Below are 25,927 nucleotides of genomic sequence, written 5' to 3' on the forward strand. Positions count from 1 at the left end.
CTCAAGATACATCCTATCTTCCATGTGTCTCTACTGAAGCCCCATGTTCCTAACCAAGGAATAAGGCCTACTATCTCACCTCCACCTCCTGTACAAGTGGAAGGTGGAGAAGAATTTGAGATAAAAGAAATTTTGGATTCCCGTTTCAATAGAAGAAGACTCCAGTATCTTGTACGATGGAAGAACTATGGGCCCCAAGATGACACCTGGCTGGATACCTCTGATATACATGCCCCTAGACTGATTCGCATTTTCCACTCGAAATATCCAGAAAAAACAGTTCTAGAGGCCTTCCGGAGCCGGCCTTAAGGGGGGGTACTGTAATGTTCTGGTACCTCTGGTACCCTTGTTCCATATTTCTCCTTTGCTAATTGCGTCCCATCTTGTGTAACAAGAGACGCATATACCTTTAAGACCGGATGACATCATTGCCGAGCGCCGCTATGAGCGGCTATTTTAATCGCTGGCTTTCTCTCACTCATCGCTCGTTCAAACCACATGTTCACCGCACCTCCTCCTGTGAAGTCGGAGCTGCTGACATTTCCTTTGCTGAACTGACGCCGGAACCTCGCCGCTGATCCGTATCTCGCTACGGGATCACCTCTCTATCTATGGACATTGTTACTACTAACCTATCTAAGTGATAAGTACCCCACAGGGGATTCCTTACCAACCAATCTCCTACTGTCATCTACTGCAATTACCAGGACTATCTATCTACCTATTCCATACCATCTGCATAGACTGTTAGCTCTTGGAACTACCTTCAACTATCCTTGCACTAGGTTACTCTGTCTAAGTATACTCCATCTGTGTCCTCTTACCATCTGCACTATACTAGACATCAGAACCTATCTGCTTTACCATCACCTGCAACTCTCCTAATATTACTCCTAGTAATCACCATACAACCTGTCTCTCATCTATACATTCTCATATGTTCTATCCCTCCACTAAAACATCTGATTGAGTATATGTATATTGCATAACAGGCTGTACACCGTGATGAAGTCCTGAGAGTTGGATAGGTTTATTCAACAGTATCTCTACAAGGCTACTGAGTGTGATAATTCTGCAGCTGAAAATCCATCGCATGAACGTTACACAATATCGCTGAGGGCAACTGGCCTAGATCGTTCCCCAGTAAGATGTCGGTGGGGAGCTCCCATATCAACCCCACATCAATCAGACCTGACCCGGCACCCCAATTCAAGTGGACCCTCGCAGTGGGTAGTCGGTGTACTGCTCCCCCTGCCATCTGTACCACTGCTGAGCCTCCGGTTCGGGCGGCATCTGGAACCAGGTGTCGCTTGACCAAGGTGAGAGTGGCTCCCGTGTCTCGGAGACCTTGAGCGGGCATTCCATTTAACTGGACCGATTGTAGATGATGCTGTTGGTTCTCCGTAGCGTCTTGCACCGGGTTAGCTTCATGAAGGGTACCCCATTGCTCCTCGGTGTGTTTGAACCTGGGTACGACTGGGGAAACCTCTGTGGGATAGTAGGGGACCGTTGTCCGTGCTGAAGGGGGTGACCCTGGTCGGATCCACGCAGCTTGGTTCCTGCTCTGGTCTCGTCAATAGTGCCCAAACTGCTTGCACCTGTGGCACTGTACCCCACTGCGGGACGGGTATCTGGGTGTCTGGTGTTTGGAGGAGTTTCGCCCGTCTGTGGTAGTAGTGGTCCTGTGATGCGAGCCTGCTGCCGGGTAACAACCAAATAAGCTTCGTGAATGGTAGATTGGGGAACAAAAGCTGAAGTCAGCTCCCCCAGGTCGTTGCCCAAAATAACGTCTGCGGGTAAATCCTGCATCATGCCCACCTCCACATTCCCTGACCCAGCTCCCCAATTCAGGTATACTTTCGCAGTGGGAACTTTGAAAATGGCTCCCCCTGCTACTCGCACAGCTACAGAATCCCCAGTGAGTTGTCTGGATGCAATAAGGTGATTCAGGAGCAACGTGATGGTAGCCCCAGAGTCACGTAACCCTTCTAGTTGTCTCCCCTCCATGTGCACAGCTTGTCGGTGGTTTTGTCGATTGTCCGATGCCGCTTGGATGGGGTTAACCTCCTGTAGGGTGCCCAGGGGTTCCTCCATTTGGATTGCTATGGAGGGTTGTAATGCAGGGGCTGCTTGGTAACAGTATACAGCGGCTCGAGGTGCTGGTGTGTAGCCCTGATTCGGCCAGGGCTGACAAGGCCGATTCCAGGGACAGTCTTTCTGTATGTGCCCCATTTGGTTGCAGAGATGGCACCGGGTATGGGCTCGTGGTTGGTACCTGGGTTACTGACTGTTACCTCCTCCTGAACGTGGGTGTGCTGGTTCGGTGACAGCTGGTCGGTGATAGGGTTGCTGGGCAAGTACCCTATGCGGTGGTCGTTGTTCCCGTCTAGTGTCTTGGTGCTCATCTGCTAATTTAGCAGCCTCTGGAAGGGTGCAAGGTTTACGGTCCCTTACCCAGAGCTGCATTTCTTGAAGTAACAAAATTGAAATTGAAGTCCATTTTTTCCAACAAATAGAGCTTTCTTTTGGTGGTATTTGATCACCTGTGCTTTTGGGCTATATACATAAAAGAGCGACAATTTTGAAAAAATAACAATATTTTTCAAATTTTTTTAATATGAAATTCTCAAAAAAAAATGTAAAAATCAAAATTTTTAACATTTTAGGCCAATTTGTTTTCTGCTACATATTTTTGGTAAAAAAATTGCAATAAGCGTATTTTGATTGCTTTGCGCAAAAGTTATTGCGTTTACTAACTACGGGAAAGTTTTATGTCATTTTTATTGTTTTTTTTAAAACTAGTAATGGTGGCGATCTGTGATTTTTTTTTTGTGGGACTGCGACATTGCGGCAGACAGATTGGACCCCTGACTGACATTGGCACTTTTGGGGGTACTGGTGACATTACTACAGTAAACAGTGCCATAAATATGCACTGTTACTGTAAAAATGACACTGGCAGGGAAGGGGTTAACTTTATTGGTGATCAAGGGGCTAAGTGTGTCCCTAGGGGTGTTATTCTAGCTGTTAGGGGACGTGGCTAGTGAAGTAATCACAGAGACATATGATCCTACATAGCAGTATCGCATAGCCTCTGTCATTACTTCAGGGAGAATGACAGACGGCTGTGTTTACATCAGCTGTCTGTCTTTCTCCCTCTCCTGCGGGAGATCGCGAGTGGCCGGCGGCCATCGGAGCTGCCGGTCCCACACGCTGGCTAGGCAGGGAATGGGCGGGGGTGGGAGCGCGCCGCCACCGGTGAGCACTTGCCCCCTACAGGCTCGTGAGCGAGCGATGTAGGTTCACGTCGCTTTGCCTGTAGGGGGCTGACTGCTGCAGTAAATAGTCATGCGGCGGTCGGCAAGTGGTTAAAGTAGCACAATGTTGAATAGCAAAAAATGCCCTGGTGTTAATATGTTGGGTGGGCTGGTGCACCCCGATCCACCCCCTGCAACTTTTGAGCTGAATTTACTGCCTGGGACCTTTTCTCTAAGGCTTTTTTTCACACAGTGGTCAGGGGCCTTAAAAACAGGTGGTTGAGAAATAGCTTTATAGCCCACCAATCCCCCACTTAAAACTTAAGATACAGCCCATTTGCTGTGGGTGTAAAGTTTTGATTTGTGGTTGCTGCAAATTCAATGGAGGTTGTCAACTTGACAGGTGGCATTGCCTACATTTCAAGTCAATGGTATTTTTGAGCATTGAAACTGCACTCTTCCCTTCTATCATGCACAGTTGTACACTCTTCTCTCCAACACGGATATTGCTTGCTTTGATTTCATTGCACACTGTAAGCTTCTCACATGCATTAGAAGCTGCAACAAATCAGATAGATCCTTCCTCATTGCCTGGCTGGAAAACATGCAGCACCATCTAGCTATTTCCTCTCCAGCCCTACTGTCCCTGGCCCATCCCTTTCATTCATTGGTTTTCAGTTCTTTCAATCGTGGAGGCTCAGCATTACATGGAGGTGTTAACACCGCTAGCTGTTTAGGAAACCTACTGTATGTACAGAACCCTACCAGCCCCTCCCATCAACCACGATCTGCCTACATTGCATAAAAAAAACACATAGATCTAGTCAAGATATTGCTGGATCTAAAATAAGGTATGCAAAAAAAACAGGTTTTTATTTAATAATTTTATAAGCATAGTGTTGAGGATGAAGGTGGGGTCACCACGGAAGGCGATTAAACTTTAGCTTTAATGTTCTTCAACATTGTATTTTGGGGTGCTTTGGGAGACATTTCGTAAGGAGCGTATTCGAGGTGAGTATGCGCCAGTGTATGTTTAAGGTCTTTTTAATCTTATGTTGACTGTGCAATCTTGAAATGAATTAGGGTCCATTCACACGGCGAACCCGGAAGAGGTCCGCTCTCTGCTCAGCGGGGGATCAGTCCGCCGATGCCCGCTGAGCAAGCGGATGACAGCTATATCTCTGCTCTGTGTGCAGAGACGGAGCTGTCAGATCCCCGCTGTCCTCTATGGGGAGATCGGATGAGAATAGACCGCCTGTGCGTTCTCATCCGATCCGATCCTCAAGACAGATGGAAAATAGGGTTTCCTTCCGTCTGGATTTCACAGGCAGAATCGGAAACGGATAGCAGCGGGTGTCAGTGGAAATGTCTCCTCTAACATCCGCTGCTCCATAGGGATGCATGGAGCATCTGATCAGGTCCGCCTGAAAAACTGACAGGCGGATCGGATCGCCCGTGTGAAAGGGGCCTTAGGGGTAAATAGAGGGATGTGTGATCCTGTTTTTATGACTGTTTGTAAGCACTCCGCTTGTGATACATTTTGGCTTTCACATAGGCCTTTCCTTTGAGTTTCTGGAGGTTTTGGCAGTGAGACCGGCTTTAAAGATTTCTGCCTGCACCTCGAAATCTATACCTCGAGGCGAGAATAGATTCTACTGTGACATTTTTTAGTCAGGATCAGTAATGGCAGTTGGTAAAGCCCACATTACCCTTTTTTTAAAAAAAGTTCTTTGTTATGATGGTACCATCCTTTTTTACCAGTCCTGATATTCGATGTGTGTTACTGGTGAAAGACAGGCCCCAAGTGTTACTGCTTAGGAATGGTACAAGTTTATTATGTCTTCTCCTTCTTAAATAAAAACACATTTGTCAATGCATACCTTGTAAAATGGAATTTAGGAATAGGGATTAGGTTTGCATTTTGTCCAGTGCATGGTTTGACCAGAACTTTAAATGTTCAGCATTTGTAGATTGGACGGACAATGTAGACTGCTCACCAGCCTGGACATCTTGCTGCAGAAGCAGCAGGAAATAGTTAATTTATTGGCAGCATTATTACGGCCAATAACATTAATAATTTCTGCTGTGCAGGCTGCACAGTGTCATAGGTTGCTAAGATGCCGATGCCTGCTGGCTTGTAAACATCCTGGGAGATGGATGTTTATGACCATATTTGATCAATGACATCCAACAGATCTTCCCCCCTTTTTTACATCAAGCTGGGAGCTGGCATCTGCATCAATGTTTTTATAATTTGTTTTCTTTAACCATTTCCATCCTGGGCCTATTCTGGCACTCCCCTCCTACATGTAAAAATCATAATATTTTAGCTAGAAAATTACTCATAACCCCCAAACATTATATACGTTTTTTAGCAGAGACCCTTGGGAATAACATGGCGGTCGTTGCAACTTTTTATGTAGCACAGTATTTGCGCAGAAATTTTCAATCGCATTTTGTGTGGAAAAGAAAAACGGTTAAAAAAAAAAAAAAAAAACCACTAAAGTTAGCCCAATTTTTTGTTTAATGTAAAAGATGATGTTACGCTGAGTAAATAGATACCTAACATGTCACGCTTTAAAATTGCACACACTCGTGGAATGGCACAAAAATTCAGCACTTAAAAAACTTCCATAGGCGACACTTTAAAATTTTTTACAGGTTACCAGTTTAGAGTTACAGAGGGGATCTTGGACTAGAATTGTTGCTCTTGCTCTAACATTCTCAGCGATACCTCATGTGTGGTTTGAGCGCCGTTTACATATGTGGGCGTGATGAACGTATACGTTCGCTTCTGCATGCGAGCACGTGGGGACGGGGGCGCTTTAAAACAAAATTTCCTTTATTTTTTTGTAAACATCTCTTACAATAAGAATAGGGCATGACATGTCCTCTTTATGGAGATATGTTGGGTTTATAAGTCCCCACATCTCTACTTAAGGCTAAAAAGACTGAGATTAAAAAAAAAAAAAAAAAAAAAGATCTCTGCCTTTACAGTCGAGATCACGGTGGTATTTACAAATGCCAGGCCTGACGTGACATCAACTCTGAAAGTCATAGAGCCTGCAGGGACCATCTGCTTCTAAGTATTCTCTATGGTTAACTTCCGCTGCCAGCGGATTCCTTCCCAGTTCGCCGATGTCTCCTCTCACCACCTGCCACTATGATTATTCTTATAGTGCAGGGAATCGCTGGCTGCCAAAGATGATATCAGCTGCAGGCATCATTCAGATATCTCCACTCAAAGTCTAGGATGTCATATGACATCCTTGGCTGGATGTGGTTAAAAAGGTAAAAGAAAATGATGCCCCCCCCCCCCCCCCCCCAACTGCATGCTTGACCTTTATCCTAAAGATTGATCTAGTGTGGTTTTTAAGAGGGAGGGAAAGAAAAAAAAAACAAGAAGAAAAAAAAAACCCTACCAGAGCCTTATCGAAGCATGCAACCTAAATTTAAAGAAAAGGTAGGAGCCTGAATCATACCAGACCACATGCCCTCGTCATGGAGAGGTTACCTGAAATAAGCAACTTGCCCCCATGTTGATGGGAATAAGGGCCTCTGTCCCAGAATCCTGACCAGTGTTTGTGGGGGGACTGTGGGTCATTTAATAATAGGGGGGCCCCCAGATACTATCCTCCTATGTGAATGAGTAAGGGGTACGATTAAAAATACTAAGCATTTTGGTTACATAGAACTATTAGCCCCCGTTCACATTAGGTCGCTCCGACTTCGGCACGACTTGCACGGACTTCATAAAATGAATGTCTATGCAAGTCGCCTCCAGGTCACCCCGAAGTAGTACAGGACCCTTTTTCTAAGTCGGAGCGACTTGTGTCGCTCCTATTAGAACCGGTCCTATACTACTCAATGGACCAGATGGTGCGTGACTTGCCAGGCTGATCAAGTCGCCTGGCAAGTCGTAATAGTGTGAACCGGCTCTTATTGTACCAGCATCCCATGTTTATATACATTTTTACAACTAAATATATAATGCTGTGGGATTTTATTGGTACCAGTCAACAAATAGATAAACCTTCATTAGATATAAATTTTATTGCACATTGAATCCAATTAAAACAGATTACAAACAGATTGCATAACTGCTTATAAAAATGTAATTTCAATTCCACATCATTTCTCTAGCCCTCCCTCACCATTTACAATTTATCTATATTACAAAAGCAATTGTTGTTGATTAGGGAAACCATCATCCTTAAAAATATTACATAATTGAGTTCAGATGAGCCAGAACTGGTGTTTCATTGAGTTTTCAGTCAACTTCCTCAGGAGTTTGTTAGAGGTAGTTGCTAAAACACTGTATCATTTGAAGTAATAGGTAGCCCAGACATCACCAGTGCAGGATGAACCCAAGGACAAATGGGGATTTTGGGCCAGAGGAGATGCTTGATGTTACCAAAACACATTGTCCTATATAAGGAAAGAAATGTACAGCTAAGAAAAATATGAATCATTTAGGAGGTATCCCAAAGAGAGTTTCTTTAATGGGTTCGCAAACAACCATCCCCAGTCCTATATCAAAATGGTGGGAAGTCGTTGTAAAGTTTTATCCAAATGCCTCCTCTAGTAACATGAGTGGGCTAAGATAGTTTGGATACATTCACAAAAATATTGCACAGTAAATAAAATCACTACACACCTTTGACAAGTGCTTTATTAAATAATCCAAAAAGTGCCACAATGTAAATCCATCATCAATAACATTGTCCAGCAATGTAGTTGCATGTCAGACATGCCAAAACAAAAAAATGCTCCCAACACAGACTCTCCACAAATTACTTTTCCCTAGCTGAATGTGTAAGGGTGGGGTATTCAAGGTGACAACATTGACCAAATATGTACACGTTCAATGATTTCATCCAGGATATCCCACCCCTTTGCATACATTCAGCTGTCATCTAGGGAAATATCATTAATGGCAAATCACTATTGGGAGAAGATGTGTCAGCAGGTTGCAGTGTTTCAGTGCGTCGACAGGCATCAATTGTTGACATGGATCTAAATTGTTGGGGGATGTAATTAATGATGGATTTACATTGTGGGACATGTTTTGAGGTTTTTATTTTCTCTTTGAAAAAGGACTTCTGAAAGGTGTGTGGTATTTTTACTTTACAATTTTTATTTTTTTTGAGTGAGTTACCAGGGGTACCATTTATTTGGGGGGAAATCTGGTACCTGGGAACATCCTTATTGCTGAAATTTAGCTAGTTTCTCTGGATTCAGGGGGTGTGAACATTATTGTTTAATTTATTCATAAATGATCTAGAGGAGGGGATATCTAGTACAATCTCAGTATTTGCAGAGGATACTAAACTAAGCCTGCCAATATCTGCTATGCAGGATGTGGAAACCTTACAAGCGGACCGGAACAAAATAAATGGGGCATGGCAGCTACATGGCAGATGAGGTTTAATGTTGAAAAATGTTAAGTAATGCACTTGGGTGCCAGAAACCAGAAAGCAAGCTACTCACTAGGGGGGGGGGGGGGACCTCTGGTTGAGTCTAGGATGGAAAAGGACCTGGTAGACAACAGGCTTGGCAGTGGCATGCAATGCCAAGCCGCTGCAAGCAAAGCCAACAGAATACTGGGATGCATAAAAAAGGGGATTCACTCCAGAAATAAAGAGATTATTCTCCCACTCTACAAGACTCTGGTCCGGCCACATCTGGAGTATGCTGTCCAGTTCTGTGCACCGGTCCTCAGGAAGGATGTGCTGGAACTGGAGAGAGTCCAGAGAAGGGCAACAAAAATAATTAGGGGAATGGAGAACATCGGCTATGAGGAAAGGCTACAGGCACTGAACCTATTCTCTCTGGAGAAGAGACGATTGAGGGGGGATATGATATCAATGTACAAATACTGTACTGGCAACCCTAGCATATGGAAAAACCTATTCAGAGAAAGGGAATACAATAAGACACGTGGCCACTCACTAAAACTAGAGGAAAGGCGGTTTAACCTTAAAATGCGTAAGGGGTTCTTCACTGTGAGAGCAGTAAGGATGTGGAATTCTCTTCCGCAAGCAGTGGTATCAGCAGGGAGCATTGATAGTTTCAAAAAACTATTAGATGGACACCTTAAAGACCGCAACATACAGGGGTATACAATGTACGGTTAACAGCAAACACACACACACATCATAGGTTGAACTGGATGGACTGATGTATTTTTTCAACCTCACTAACTATGTAACTATGTAATTGCCAGTAACTGATTTTAAGATTTTGTCTTTCGAATAAAACTGTGACATATCCAAAGTCAACCAGCAGCTGTGAATGGTCCAAAATTTGTTTCTGAAACTGATTAGATATTTATCTGTTACCACTGTAACTAGAACAACTCCGTTATAGCAGTCAGGAGTTTTACATTTTTAAACCCGGCTACTTCATTTCCAGTAGAAGTGATTTGGATAGCTCTAAAGCCCCCCAATCACTTCTAAATGCTGCCATCCTGCCCCCCATTATGTTTCTGAGTTTATCTGTCCTTCCTGGGTGTCCATGGCAATTATTATATTTGTCAAGATGGAGAGTTGCAGGAGCTCAGTGAATATCCATTGTTGATCTCCCCTGTTAATTATGACCATGGAAACGTTCAGCACTTCCAGGTTCAGAGTGGTCAATCCTCGGCTGCTCTAACTGGGTTAGAAGCTAACTGACAACTGTCTGTTACCTGCACTATTATACTATCACATATGGGGTCTATTAGTGCCATTGTGATAGCAATACAGGTACAATTAAAACCTTTTTAAAGGATTAAAGTTTAATAAAGCAAAATAAATAAAAACACCCAAATATAATTTTTAGACGTCTCCCAGCCACACATACTCACATATACTAATGCAAACACGCATATCAGGTGCACATGCATACATAAACAATGATTATGCTGCGCACACCAGAGTGAGAGCCATAATTCTAGGGTCATCATGTATTAATAATGCTAAACTAATAAGGTGCAAAGGTATTTAAAGCATCATCTATGGACAGTTTATGGTGCTGTAGTTTTTCACTGTTTCCCAGGCATGTGCAATTTTGAGGGTTGACCTATTTAATATTTATTGACCTGATGCAACCTCATCTTTTATATTTTACCAAAAAAATGGGTAGTATACTGTGTTTGTATGCACTAAAATATATTTGAATGTACTTTGTATTGGAAATATAGATTTAATAAAAAGAACTGCAAATATCCTGTCACATAAAAAATTGCAACTGCCACAATTTTATTCTACATGGTCTCTGCTTTCAGAAAATGTTATATATATATATATATATATACATATATATATATATATATATATATATATATATATATATAGTGCCTTGTGAAAGTATTCAGCCCCCTTGAACTTTTCGACCTTTTGATTTGGATTTCTCTTCTGTTCATTTTCTTTCCATTTTGTTAATTGAAAAATATTACTGTTAACATTTCTATTTCTGAAAGCATTCTTAATGTATAGCATTTTTTCACACCTGCCTAAAACTCTTGCACAGTACTGAATTATATGTGTGTGTGAGTATGTATAATATATATATATATATATATATATATATATATATATATATATGTGTGTGTGTGTGTGTGTGTGTGTGTGTATATAGATATATAAATATATCTATATACAGTGCCTTGCGAAAGTATTCGGCCCCCTTGAACTTTGCGACCTTTTGCCACATTTCAGGTTTTAAACATAAAGATATAAAACTGTAATTTTTTTTTTGAAGAATCAACAACAAGTGGGACACAATCCTGAAGTGGAACGAAATTTATTGGATATTTCAAACTTTTTTAACAAATTAAAAATGGAAAAATTGGGCGTGCAAAATTATTCAGCCCCCTTAAGTTAATACTTTGTAGCGCCACCTTTTGCTGCGATTACAGCTGTAAGTCACTTGGGGTATGTCTCTATCAGTTTTGCACATCGAGAGACTGAAATTTTTGCCCATTTCTCCTTGCAAAACAGCTCGAGCTCAGTGAGGTTGGATGGAGAGCATTTGTGAACAGCAGTTTTCAGTTCTTTCCAAGGATTCTCGATTGGATTCAGGTCTGGACTTTGACTTGGCCATTCTGTTTATTTGTGAACCATTCCATTGTAGATTTTGCTTTATGTTTTGGATCATTGTCTTGTTGGAAGACAAATCTCCATCCCAGTCTCAGGTCTTTTGCAAAAAAAGAAAAGAGGGCAAACCGACCTGGTGCATTATCATTAAAACCATTTATTAAAATATTAAAAAGTGTACAGAATACTCACAAAACTGGTGTGGTATTACACACATCAACATGTCATGTACAATCTCCAAGGTAGCCAAGGTCCCAAATGTGGCGAATAGGCATGCAGATGGCCGCATGGGGCTGCTGTAGCTAGGCTGATGCATTTCAGGGGCGAACCCCCTTCCTCAGAGCCAGAAAAAATGCTGCTGATTCACAATCCGGACGGCCAAAGAATAAATGGGAGCTGGCCCCACCTCTTCCTGCTCCGCCCCAATCCCAAGAATGGGGCAGGAGAGATGGGAGGAGGAGAAAGGGGAGGGGGAGGGGGAAGGGAAAATGGAAAGGATTAAATAGGAAGGGGGGCAAGGGAGGAGGGGGGAGGAGGGAGAAAGGGGAGGGAGCATGGAAGAGGGAGGCGGAGACACATATCCCACCTGGACTAAAATAAATGGTTTTAATGATAATGCACTAGGTCGGTGCGCCCTCTTTTCTTTTTTTTTTTCTTTTCTCCCAGTTGGTTCTGGATACCCTTGATCCTGAAGGGGGAAGCAAGACTGATAGCTTTTTCAACATCTGAGTTTGAAGTGTACCTCTCTCTACTCCGTCAGACTATACTTGAGCGCAGGAGATTTTGTTTTACTTCATGTCTTTTGCAGACTCCATCAGGTTTTCTTCCAGAATGGTCCTGTATTTGGCTCCACCCATCTTCCCATCAATTTTAACCATCTTCCCTGTCCCTGCTGAAGAAAAGCAGGCCCAAACCATGATGCTGCCACCACCATGTTTGACAGTGGGGATGGTGTGTTAAGGGTGATAAACTGTGTTGCTTTTATGCCAAACATAACGTTTTGCATTGTTGCCAAAAAGTTCGATTTTGGCTTCATCTGACCAGAGCACCTTCTTCCACATGTTTGGTTTGTCTCCCAGGTGGCTTGTGGCAAACTTAAATGACACTTTTTATGGATATCTTTAAGAAATGGCTTTCTTCTTGCCACTCTTCCATAAAGGCCAGATTTGTGCAGTATACGACTGATTGTTGTCCAATGGACAGAGTCTCCCACCTCAGCTGTAGATCTCTGCAGTTCATCCAGAGTGATCATGGGCCTCTTGGCTGCATCTCTGATTAGTCTTCTCCTTGTATGAGCTGAAAGTTTAGAGGGACGGCCAGGTCTTCGTAGATTTTCAGTGGTCTGATACTCCTTCCATTTTAATATTAACGCTCGCACAGTGCTCCTTGGGATGTTTAAAGCTTGGTAAATCTTTTTATATCCAAATCTGGCTTTAAACTTCTCCACAACAGTATCTCGGACCTGCCTGGTATGTTCATTGTTCTTCATGATGCTCTCTGCACTTTAAACGGACCTCTGAGACTATCACAGTGCAGGTGCATTTATACAGAGACTTGATTACACACTGGTGGATTCTATTTATTCTCATTAGTCATTTAGGTCAACATTGGATCATTCAGAGATCCTCACTGAACTTCTGGAGAGAGTTTGCTGCACTGAAAGTAAAGGGGCTGAATAATTTTGCACGCCCAATTTTTCAGTTTTTTTTATTTGTTAACAAAGTTTGAAATATCCAATACATTTCGTTCAACTTCATGATTGTGTCCCACTTGTTGTTGATTCTTCACAAAAAATTACGATTTTATATCTTTATGTTTGAAGCCTGAAATGTGGCAAAAGGTCGCAAAGTTCAAGGGGGCTGAATACGTTCGCAAGGCACTGTATATAGATATATTTATATATCTAAACACACACACACACACACATACATATTTATATATATACATATATATATATATATATATATATATATATATATATATATATATATATATATATATATATTATACGTACTCACTGTAATGTTCTGGTACCTCTGGCACCCTTATTTCCACATTTCTCTCTTAATATTGCGTCTCATCTTGCTATCCAAATGGAACGCATACACCTTTAAGGGCAATGACGTCATCGCCGGGCGCCGCTATGAGCGGCTATTTCAATCGCCGGCTTTGTCTTACTCATTGCTCGTTCAAACCGCATGTTGCCTTGTCTTGTCCAATGCTGCCGGAGCTTCAAGCTATTCCCCTTGCCTGAACAAGACCGGAACCTCGCTACCGATCCAGTATCTCGCTACCGGATTACTCCATTACTCTTGGACCTTGCTACTACTAACCCATCTAGTGATAAGTACCCCGCAGGGGATTCCTTCCTCAAATCTAACTTTCACTATCTACTACTGCATACTAAAGGGACTATTACTATCTAAGCTATTTCTATCATCTGCATAGATTGCTAGCTCTTGGGACTACCATCACCTATCATTGCACTAGGTTACTCTCTCTTGCATACTTCATCTGCTGTCCCCTACCACCTGTTACTATACATGATTGCTAGAACCTATCTGCATACTATCATCACCTACCTATCATCACCTACCACTCTCCTGAATACTACTACTAAGTGCTCACCATTCTATTGCCTGTATTCTATCTCACCTCTATTCTATCATATACATTCTATCACTCCAGGAACATCATATTGAGTGTATGTATATTTGCATAACAGGCTGTACACAGTGATGAAGTCCTGAGAGTTGGATATGTTGTTCAACACATTCTCTACATGACTACTGAGTGTAATAATTCTGCAGCTGCAAATCCATTCGCTAACAAAAAACGCATGAGCGTTACACTCACACACACATATAATTCAGTACTGTGCAAGAGTTTTAGGCAAGTGTGAAAAAATGCTATACATTAAGAATGCTTTCAGAAATAGAAATGTTAACAGTAATATTTTTCAATTAACAAAATGGAAAGAAAATGAACAGAAGAGAAATCCAAATCAACTCAATATATGGTCCGACCACCCTCTGCCTTCAAAACAGCATTAATTCTTCTAGGTATACTTGCACACAGATTTGAAGGAACTCAGCAGGTAGGTTGTTCGAAACATCTTGGATTGCTAACCACAGATCTTCTGTAGATGTAGGCTGCCTCAAATACTTCTGTCTCTTCATATAATCCTAGACAAACTTGATGTTGAGATTAAAGAGGTTGTAAACCGAGAAAAAAAAATTTTCTCTTCTTTACATCCTGAAAGAGAAACCCATAATGAGCTAGTATGCATCGCATAGTAGCTCATTATGAAATACTTACCTTAGAACGAGCCCCCGCCGTGCCGTCCGCTTACCTGTATGATGGGCGACATGTATAGTCGCCCGTCTTCTGGGATCGCGGCATCCGGCCATCTGATTGGCCGGAGCCGCGGTGACGTCACTCCCGCGCATGCGCGCGGGAGCCGACGGTCACGGCACGGGGCTCTGAAGGAACGGCACGATCTGCCGTTCCTTCAGAGCGCATGCGCCAGTGACGTCACTGGCTGCATTAAAGGTAAATATCTCCTAAACGGTGCATGTTTAGGAGATATTTACAGTACCTATAGGTAAGCCTTAATATAGGCTTACCTATAGGTACAACTTCCTGAGGAGGGTTTACTTCCTCTTTAAGGCTCGGTGGGGGCCAAACCATAACTTCCAGGACTCATTGCTCTACTTTACACTGAAGATTATTCTAATGACATTGAATGCATGTTTGGAGTTATTGTCCTTCTGAGGAATACATTTGGGGCCAATCAGACCGTTCTGATGGTATGGCATGATGGATAAGCATCAGCCTGTATTTGAAGCACACAGCATTAAGGACACTATTTATCCTGATCAAATCTCCACTCCATTTGCAGACATGCAACCCCAAACTTTCAAGGAATCTCCACTACGTTTCATTGTTGCCTGCACTTACTATTGTACCACTCTCCAGCCCTTCGGCGAACAACCTGCCTCCTGCTGCAGACAAATGTTTCAAATTTCGACTCGTCAGTCCAGAGAACCTGCTGCCTTTTATCTGCACCCAAGTCCCTTTGTTTTTGTAGAGAATATAAGTCAAACTGGGATTAATTGGAAGAGGAGGACATTATCCAAGATATAAAAGGCTGTCTGGGAAGATGAGATAAAGAATAATGTTGGGGTTGCTAATTATGAAGAACTTTGGAATAGGTAAAATCTTGGAATCCATCCCAGATAAGTGATAAGGTCTTTACGTTTCTTTTTTGTAGAATCTGAAGCAAATACTTTATATTAAGTGCAGCAACTCTGAATTTCATCTGGCTTAAAGAAAGGACTTTAATACAGTATATCCTGAATTACTATATTGCCTCTTTTGCCTGCATTTTTGATGATCATGTCCATATTTTCTTTAAAGTTTTTAAAGGCTAGTATTCTTTTCTTGCTAGGTTGGAGGTGGACATCTTTTTCCATAGGAAGGTTGTTTACTTCTCACATTACCAGTGTCTGGAGTGTACTTCTGAAGATCTCTTTAACATGAAAGAACACGGTTTGCACTAGGTCAGGGGTGTCCAAACTAGGGCCCTCCAGTTCTTGCAGAACTACACGTCCCATGAGGCATTGTAAATCTCTGACATTCACATTCACAGACATAACTAGGCATGATGGGAATTTTAGATACTGAACAGCTTGAGGGCCATAGTTTGGACACCCCTGCAATACAACTTTTCAGACAGGGTGGAATCCTGTCTACTAGACGTGGAATGCTGGATCCCAGCTTGGTAACTTACAGTATGTTTATGTGGTTACTTTTTCCATTAGGACTTGGAGATCTGGAATTAGGGCAGTAGTTTCAACCTATCTTCAGAAGTGATTTTGCACTGGAGAATATAGTGTGTGAGGACAAATTGAAGATTACTCTTGGGTCTTCTACATTGGGTAGAACCAGTAGGGACCACTAATTATAGCCATTTAAAGGTAGGTTAGTAGCTGGTGGCTATTTTCCTAAAGAGAGATTTGTGTTGACCTTGTTTATCAGGTTTGGATTGGTAATAGAGTCAAATGTTGGTGAACTTTGTGGCTCATGTTTATTGTGGCTCTATAGTTAAGTATTTTTTCTGTAAAAGTTCTTCTGAAGGTCTAAAGGTCTGAAGGTCTGAAGGGCTATAAGTATTTTTTCTGTAAAAGTTCTTCTGAAGGTCTAAAGGTCTGAAGGTCTGAAGGGCTATAGGTAGTAAAGGGTGTTTTGAGTTAAACTGCTTTTCTTTTTTAGGTCATTGTTGTGGGTATCTGTCCGCTGTTTCCTTATGACATTTTAAGTTGCTATTGATTTATAATGTTTAGATATGACCAAATTTGCCACAGATCACCACAACACACAATATATCTAAAGGTCCTATTTAAAAAGGAAAACCTACCAAACTACAATAAGAGAGTACACTATTCTATGCTAAAGACAACAACATCATCAGCAGTAATCAGCACGGGTTTACAAATGGGCATTCTTGTCAAACCAATCTCTTAACATTCTACGAGGAGGTGAGCTGTGAGCTAGATAGGGGGAGACCAGTGGATGTGGTGTACCTGGATTTCGCCAAGGTGTTTGATACAGTTCCCCAGAAGCGCCTAATTTATAAAATAAGGTCTGCAGGTATCGACAGCAGGGTTTGCTCTTGGATACGGAACTAGCTAAAAGGGCGTGTCCAAAGGGTGGTAAGAAATAGCGCATACTCAGACTGGTCTGAGGTGGTAAGCAGGGTCCCCCAAGGCTCAGTTTTGGGACCAACCTTGTTCAATTTATTCATAAACAGCATTGAGGTCGGGATCAGTAGTTCTATATCAGTTTTTGCAGATGACACAAAATTGGGCAGGGCAATAACTGCGCAGCATGAAGCAGATATCCTACAGAATGACCAGGACAAAATAACGGAGTGGACTACGACATGGCAAATGAGGTTTAATGTAGAGAAGTGTAAGGTTTTGCACTTGGGGACTAAAAACATAAAAGCACAATACACGTTAAGGGGGGAACCCTTTGGTGGAATCAAAAATGGAGAAAGATCTGGGAGTCTTGGTAGATGATAGACTAGGCAATAGCATGCAATGTCAAGCTGCAGCTGCCAAAGCCAGCAGAATATTAGCATGCATAAAGAAAGGGATGTATTCCAGAGATAAGACTATAATCCTTCCACTTTATAAAACTCTGGTCCGACCACATCTGGAGTATTCTGTCCAGTTCTGGTCGCCAGTCCTCAGGAGGGATGTGTTGGATCTGGAGAGGATCCAGAGAAGGGCAACTAAACTAATTAGGGGTTTGGAGGACCTTAATTATGAAGAGTGTCTGCAATCGCTTGATTTATTCTCCCTGGAGAAGAGACGCCTGAGAGGGGACATGATAGCAATTTATAAATATCTCAATGGTGATTTCGGCATAGAAAAAAGCTATTCAGTCGTAGGGAGTGCATGACGACTCGAGGGCATACATTGCGATTAGAGGAGAAGCGTTTTAACCTCAGGCAACAGGGGGGGGGGGTTATTTACTGTTATACTGTTAGAGCTACAAGATTGTGGAATTCTCTACCACAAGAGGTGGTTTCTGCAGGAAGTATGGTGGCTTTCAAAAGACTCTTAGACGTACATCTCAGGGATCAGAACAGATCAAACTCTGGTCCGACCGCATCTGGAGTATTCTGTTCAGTTCTGGTCACCAGTCCTCAGAAGGGATGTGTTGGAGCTGGAGAGAGTCCAGAGAAGGGCAACTAAACTAATTAGGGGATTGGAGGACCTTAATTATGAAGAACGTCTGCAATCGCTTGATTTATTCTCCCTGGAGAAGAGACGCCTGAGGGGGGACATGATAGCAATTTTTAAATATCTCAATGGGGATCTCAGCTTAGAAAAAAAACTGTTCAGTCGAAGGGATTGCATGAGGACTCGGGGGCATACAATGCGATTAGAGGAGAAGCGTTTTAACCTCAGGCAACGTGCGGGGTTCTTTACTGTTAGGGCTACAAGATTGTAGAATTCTCTACCACAAGAGGTGGTTTCTGCGGGTAGTATGGTGGCTTTCAAAAGAATATTAGACATACATCTCAAGGATCAGAACATTCAGGGGTATGTGAGATGATTACGGCCACACACACCTACACAGGTTGAACTGGATTGACTATTGTCTTTTTTCAACCTCACCTACTATGTAACTATGTAACTATTCATTACAAACATCAAACACAGTTCTAATTCTATTGCAATTTTTAAAAAGTTTCAAAATCCCCAGGACTTGTAACCTTTCATGCATTTACAGTATGTCTACTTACCTGTTCTAGTATCACTTTGGTCCACATGTGTAAATAAACTATTGGTAGTATAGGAATATTTATTAACACTGATTTATACAGATGCAATTTTAAAACAATTCAGGTTTACATGGTGTGTCTCTTCTGATTTCTTCCCATTGACATGATAAAATTGGTACATGTTGGACTCATCTTTTGGTGTAACACTCTTCCCACTTTTGGAGAGGTTTCCTCTAATTTCCTGACAGGACAAGGGGCATAGGGAAATCTCCCAAACGGGGCACAAAGGAAAAACTCTTCCTTACCCTAATCCAAAACTACAGAAACATTTTTTGGCTTTAGATATACCTTAATTTTACTATAACGCTATGACCAATTTGCATCTTATACAAAGTTTTAAGGCCGTAGAATTTTATTTTTGACAATGTTTTATTAAGTATTCAGCTCTGATTTTGTATTATAAGCTGACAAACACGTGAAGAAAAATTCATTTTGACTGTTTTACACAATATGTTTTAAACAATTAGTATGATGACCTAAAGTACTCAGCAACCCAAAGAGATATTCTTTTCAACCAGTAGGGTATTGCTTCAATGTCTTCCTTCAAGTAATAGATCCTCAGGCTGCTAGGTATTCCACATCCGCCTGCTTTTCTTGAATGTGGCTTGGGCAATCAACTGAATATATAGAAACAAAACAAAAAAATATAGATTAAAAAACTTTCACTGTGATCGCAGGTAAAACTACTTCTAATCCTTTTAATCCTTCTAATCCCTAGACCTCTTGCACACGGTACTGATGTTTGAGCTTTGGCGCTTTTGGACGCAATTTTCGGTGTTTGTTTTGCATGAATTTGCTTGTATTTGCACACATTTGCGCATTTGCCCATTCGCACGCACAATACCTTCCTAGGGAAAATACACTCATAGTTATGCTCATAGGCGCATATTTGTGCGCACATCCATGTATTTGCATGCACCAGCGCAAAATACTGACCAGGAACACAGATTTTCCATTTTTTTTTTTTTTTACTGAGGAATACTCAGCGCCTGTGTACGTACCTGTGTTTAAAGGCACATTGTAAATAATGGGCTACATTTTAGCTCAGTAAAAAAAAAAATTGCTGTACCAAACTTTTTCAGTCTGAAGTGTGCAAGAGGCCATATAGAAAAATAAGTCTTATATCACCTGTTAAAATCAAAATGCAAGCTCTGCTGATCTTTCAGACCTTAATGGTCTATATAAAAAGCAGTTAATAAAACAACACATTAGTGGAAAAAGGTAAAACATATTTTTCTACTCCCCATTACATATTTTTTTTTGTATTCATTAAAGGACAAAGCAGTAATCCTAAAATCTTCACCAATGTTTATAGTGCTACCTGCAAGTGGTGCAAACGTTGGTGGTAGGTACAAACAAAAAAAAAACACCCAGGAATGCTCCTCGCTGGTGGCTATATCCTATCTGCCAGAGACAGCTCAGTTATTTTCTCTGGTGTCAAGGAGTCAGGACCTATGCTCCCTACTAAAGTTTTAGTTTTCTATTTTTAACTGAAAGATTTTCTTTTTCTAGTCTTTTTAACCTATGGCGCCGTTCCATCACGTCAGTTCCTGGAAGTGACGTCAGAAGGAGGCCCCATGCGTCCCACGACCTAGGAAGTGCCGGTAATCACAGACAAAGACTGCAGGAGCCGTGACCGCTGGAAGCCACCCTGAATACAGGATTGACGTTCCTCTTAATGAATATTATGGATAATGCTTTATATCACCTTTTTTTGTGAGTACCATACCTTGTGTTTTACTCAATAAACCTTTTATGCTGCACTTAGATTGGCGCCTGTGCTCTCTCTACAGTTGTTCTCAAGCCGCTTCTTCTTGCTTGCCACAAGAGCAGCCTCCTAAGTGAGTTGTGCATGGATTGTTTTATATGGACATTTGCCTTTAGTTACATTTATGGATCTTTATTAATAGAGAATTGTCTTGTTTATTGCTAATCATTATTATTATCCTTTTTCTTTTTTTTTTTTCCAATATAAAGCTTTATTGAAAATAATTAAACAAACATAGGCTTCAAATTATCCTTTTTCTATGGAACCGGTGGATCCTTAATTTGCCCTTTGCTCCAGTAATATTTTGTTGTTTCTCGGGGGATTAGGAATTTGTTCCCCTGCTGGAGCAAATTGGATCATGCTTTATTGGGTTTTTTGGCCATCCTCTGGATCAACTGTGGGTATAGGGTTGTGTATATAGAATTGTATGATTTTATTTTTGTTTCCTTTTTATTGGTTGAACTAGATAGACTTGTGTCTTTTTCAACCAGACTAACTATGTAACTAGCATACTTGCAGGATTGCCTTAAAATTACACATAGAGTTTCAGAAGAGTATGAATTAAACCTTAAAATGTGACAATTAACAAAAGATCCACCCATCAAGAAATACAGTGTAGACTGACACTTGGAAGAGCTAGGATAAATATCCTAAAAAAGATCTTTGAGATAACTAATGTGCAGGTACAAAGTTAAACTTGCAGGTACAAAGTTCAGAATTGTCCAGGCTATGGCATTTTTTGTTTGACTCTCTAGGGGTGTAAAAGCTGGACAATGAAGAAACAAGGATTTAATGCCTTTGAACTCCGGTGTTGGTGCAGAATTCAAAGAATATCCTACACAGTAAGGAAAATAAATGGTAAACCTGACCATTCACTATAAGCCTAAACAAATATAAAAAAAGCTGTCTTATTTTATATAAGTTATGAAAACTCACTGGAAAAGACAATAATGCCTGGAAAAGTTGAAGGGTAAAAAAGGCAACAACCAGCAATAAACTAGCAGGAGAGTTCCAGAAAGTATGATATAAACATGCCATTACAAAAACTTATCACCCAAATAGTAGACAGATTATTTTGGAGAAACACTATGCATGTGGTCACCAGGAGTCAAAATCCACGTAACAGGACTTGATTATTACAATAGGAATAGACTATACAGTACACGTTTTACCTTTCAAGTGGCATTATAAATGTTCTTTTTTTATGTATAATAAGCCACTTGGGTAAAGCACCACATTTTTATGATAGATAGGTGGCTCTGTTTGGATAATTAAAATAAAATTAAAGGATCTGAAAAGTGCTAGTAAAAAAAATTCAAAGAGAAGTATTAAAAGTTAATGAAAAGCTTAGAAAAAGCATGCTTCTGTGTAATTTTTTTAAAACAGTCAGCAAAAGACCTAAAGCTGACAGAGAAGGGCAATCTAGACAAAAAAAGGAATGAACATTCCTTTCTTGCAACAAAGATTGCATCCTTTTAGGGTTTTCTTTTTCTTTTTGGTTTTGTGTTAAGAGGAGAGGATAGGAACCATAAAGTATTGCTCACAGACTTAAAGTGGTTCTAAAGGCAGAAGGTTTTGTTTAATCCTAATGCATTCTGTGTTAAGATGAAAAACTTTCTGTGTGCAGCAGCCCCCCTCAGTCCCCCTAATACTTGCTTGAGCCCCATCTCAATCCGGCGATGTTGCACGAGAGCCAGGAAGTCTGGGAACTCTCCCTCCTGATTGGCTCCAGCTGCTGTCAAAGTCAGTGAGCCAATTAGTAGAGCGAGGGGTGGGGCTGAGCCAGTGCTCCATGTCTAAATCGGCACACAGAGCAGCAGCTCGGCTGGGGTGCCCTCGTAGCAAGCTGTTTGCTGTGGGGGGCACTCGGCAGGAGGGAGGGGGCCAGGAGTGCCAGCGAGGGACCCAAGAAGAGGAGGCTCTGGGCTGCAAAACCTCTGCACAGAGCAGGTTAGTATAACATGTTTCTTGGTTTTAAAAAAAAAATAACAAAAAAAAAAACAATAAGACTTTAATATCTCTTTAAGATACCTTCTGATTTCAGGTGAAATGTTTGAACAAAGATTGGAAAAATTGGATAAAGGATTTTCATAAATGAGCTGCCTTTTATACCATACCTGGTTATTTGTTCATTCTCAGCTGTTGCTAAAGCATAGGATACGATAGGTCAATACCTCTCATTTATATATTAATATAAGTAATGCAGGTGGGTTTCTGCTTCAATGTCATTACCAATGGCTGCATTATGTATGCCACTGAACTAACTCTAAGGACATCTATCTTGCCCTGAATTATTAGGGCCAACAGCCCACCATTAGAGACCAGTATTCTACTCCTTTTCAAATCTCTGACTAACTAGAGATTTTAGTTTATCAGGATAGTCACACAGATACCTGTGTTGGCCTCTTTGCCTTACTACCTGTCCCTAGATATTGTGGCTGCACTTCCTATCCTTTTTTGGCTAAAATTACTTCTCCAATAATCTATGGAGTCAACCATGGTTGTCACACAGGATGGACTTCATACACATCTGCTTTTGTTCATCTACATTGCATGGTAGTTCATGTAAAAATTTAGTTTTTGCGGGTCTCTTAGTGCAGAGGTGGTGGAAAGGATGCTGCATTTCTGGCAATATCAACAGGTATTTTCTGTACTTGCTGAAAATGTTCTCCATTTAAAAATATAAATACAGCCACCTTATCTAAAGATTGGTATGCTGCCAAATTTTTGTTTTGGCGTTTCGCTTTAAGCCTATTCAGAAAGTAAGGCCCAAATCCGCATTTAAGTTTCAAATGCTACTGCCAGGTGAAGTGTTAGCAGTTGAATGATAAGAAGCGGAGCTTAATTATCACTTTGGAAAAATATAAGATCTCATTTACAGCCTGGGCCTTCGATGTATTAGTCTTCAATATGAAGACCAACATAGGAGCTTACAGGCACCACAGTACACCTGCACCTCCCAGCTGTTGATATCTTGATCAGGTCAAGTTCACATACAGTAACTGTTAACATAACTTTTAAGTTTCCAAAATACTTGAAATTAAACTTTTGCTCTCTACTTATTCACCCACCTTACAAATGTAGAAGTGATTAAATTATTATTTTTTCACTACTTTTAGAAGATGATGTTGAATTAGAAAAAAAAAAAAAGCATGTTTATTCCATTAAGGCTACAATCCCAGGGCAAGTTGCATGCATTTCAAATATGCAGCCTGCTGCTATACTACCAGCCCACAAGCTCTTTAGAGCAAAGAAAAGGGTATTGGAATGTACATTCTGCTTCACATATTTTCTTATAGTGATATTTAGGGTCAGTTATTGCAACCATTTGTAAAACAATACTTAAAGAATTTGAGTAAACTATTACATACAGTAGTTACATTGTTAGTTATTCTGTTAAAAAAAAAAAGACACATGCCCCTGGGGTTGTTTTTTGTTCCCAGATTAAGAACGATAGCTAAGCAAATTACATTTATATATAAAAGTCTGATATCTTAATCAGAGCTATGACAAACATGTTTCTGTTTTTCATTTTCTGGGCTAAATGGAACTAGACTAATAGTAGTCGATTGTGGAGGGGGAGATCATGACCTAAAGCAATCAAGGAGGTATAATGGCACTTTCCCCCATATAGTGTACATATGAAAAGAGGAGGGAGGGGGTTATAGGTCAACCAGATTGGTGGAGCTGTACCAAGGGGGATTTAAATGTGCCTCTTAAGATACCTGTATATGCGTATATATTACAAGCAACGAAAGTAATGATTAAAAGATATCACAAAATTTTATTTAAATATATTGACATACAGATTACACACATTAATCATAAAATCTACAGTGTTTGACCATAACAGATCATTTAATTGGAAATATCCCATAAAGGGTATACAGTGATGCATAACCGTTGCTGGAACTACACGTTTCGCAATGGATGCTTCCTCAGGGTCAGCAAAGTGTTTATACATACATATTGAGCATGTTATAATGATCTAATGGTACAGAATGCATTAATTAGAATTATAAGAAACAGCACCTCAATACAGCCATAACATGGTTTCAATCCTGATTTCTACTACGGAAATACGTTCGACTGCTCTGCATTGTTTTATTTATTTCTAGAAATTCACATCAGAACAATATACTTGCCATTTTTTTCTATTCTGATAAAGAGAAGGGTTTAATTGTTATTTCTCAGGAATCATAAATAAGTTTAAATATAAGTTCTCATCTAAAGAACCATATAAACTATGGTCACATTCAGGACCGGTGGGGGGGGGGGGGGGGGAGAGAGGGGAAATTGGAAAAGAGAAGAAGAGAGAGAGGGGAAAGGGTATACACAGGGACACAGGGAGGGGAGCCAAGAGGGGGGGGGGGAAGGGGAAAGAAATGTGAGGAATGAGTCACCAGATAGCCCAGAGGGGGGGCATAATAGAAGACTAGGTCACCCTCAGGGTATTGTTTTCCCCCGGGGGGGGACCTACCAAGTTAGGAGGGGGAGCAGCAAATTGATGGAAAGAATTGGCGCAGACATAGGACCAGGTAACAAGGCCAGATATAAGTACTAAATTACAAGATGATATTGTTTGAAATATATTACATAGTCTTAGCCTTGTTTGGTGATCAGAGTAGGGAGTGTAGAATTTATCTATACGTTTTTAAAATCAAATGGAGTAATCTGCCAGAGATCCTGAATAATTTAAAAAGAGGAGGGGAATATATATATATTATATGTGTAATATTATATTAATATGGAGCAGTGAAAGGAGAGCAGACCCTAAGTGTCCAGAACAGAAGTGCAAGATAATCATCTGAATGATGAATAGATACCGCCACCAATTATTTCAAGAACAGGTTGTGTAAAGATTTATTTACCCAATGTCGCATACACTGCAACATATAGATATCTATAGTTAGAGAGAGAGATATCTAGTAGAGAGTCATCCAACAAGTGTTAAGTAATTTATGTGAAATATTGGAATGAGAAGTGACATAAGTAAGGGTTACAAAACTCACCCCATATATCTGCAAACAGTATTAGATGTTAAACATAAGAAAGAAAGATAAACTTTGATTGTGCTGTTGCACTGATATGCAATTAGTCAGAAGAGGTACAAAGTAATACTGCTGGGATAACAAATATAGATAGGGCAAGGGTAAGGGTAAGACTATTTATTATATCTCAAACAATATCATCTTGTAGTTTAGTACTTATATCTGGCCTTGTTACCTGATCCTTTGTCTGCGCCAATTCTTTCCATCAATTTGCTGCTCCCCATCCTAACTTGGGAGGTCCCCCCCCCCTGAGGGTGACCTAGTCTTCCATTATGCCCCCCCCCATCTGGGCTATCTGGTGACTCATTCCTCACATTTCTTTCCCCTCCCCCCCTCTTGGCTCCCCTCCCTGTGTATACCCTTTCCCCTCTCTCTCTTCTTCTCTTTTCCAATTTCCCCCCCTTTCTCCCCCCCCC

The 25,927-nt window shown here is 41.0% G+C and overlaps 1 protein-coding gene across 1 annotated transcript in view; it reads right to left on the minus strand.

The window, feature by feature from the left end:
* Nucleotides 1–19,131: 19,131 nt before the first annotated feature.
* Nucleotides 19,132–25,927, minus strand: part of ADGRD2 (adhesion G protein-coupled receptor D2) — a 720,317-nt gene continuing 713,521 nt past the window's right edge. The window contains exon 26 of the mRNA XM_082264234.1: nucleotides 19,132–19,309. Within this exon, the coding sequence (XP_082120360.1) occupies nucleotides 19,251–19,309 (59 nt within the window). The 3' untranslated portion in view covers nucleotides 19,132–19,250. The remainder of the gene's footprint in view (nucleotides 19,310–25,927) is intronic.

This window comes from Pelophylax lessonae (assembly GCF_965119305.1).
Source record: "Pelophylax lessonae genome assembly, chromosome: 7".
Taxonomy (NCBI): domain Eukaryota; kingdom Metazoa; phylum Chordata; class Amphibia; order Anura; family Ranidae; genus Pelophylax; species Pelophylax lessonae.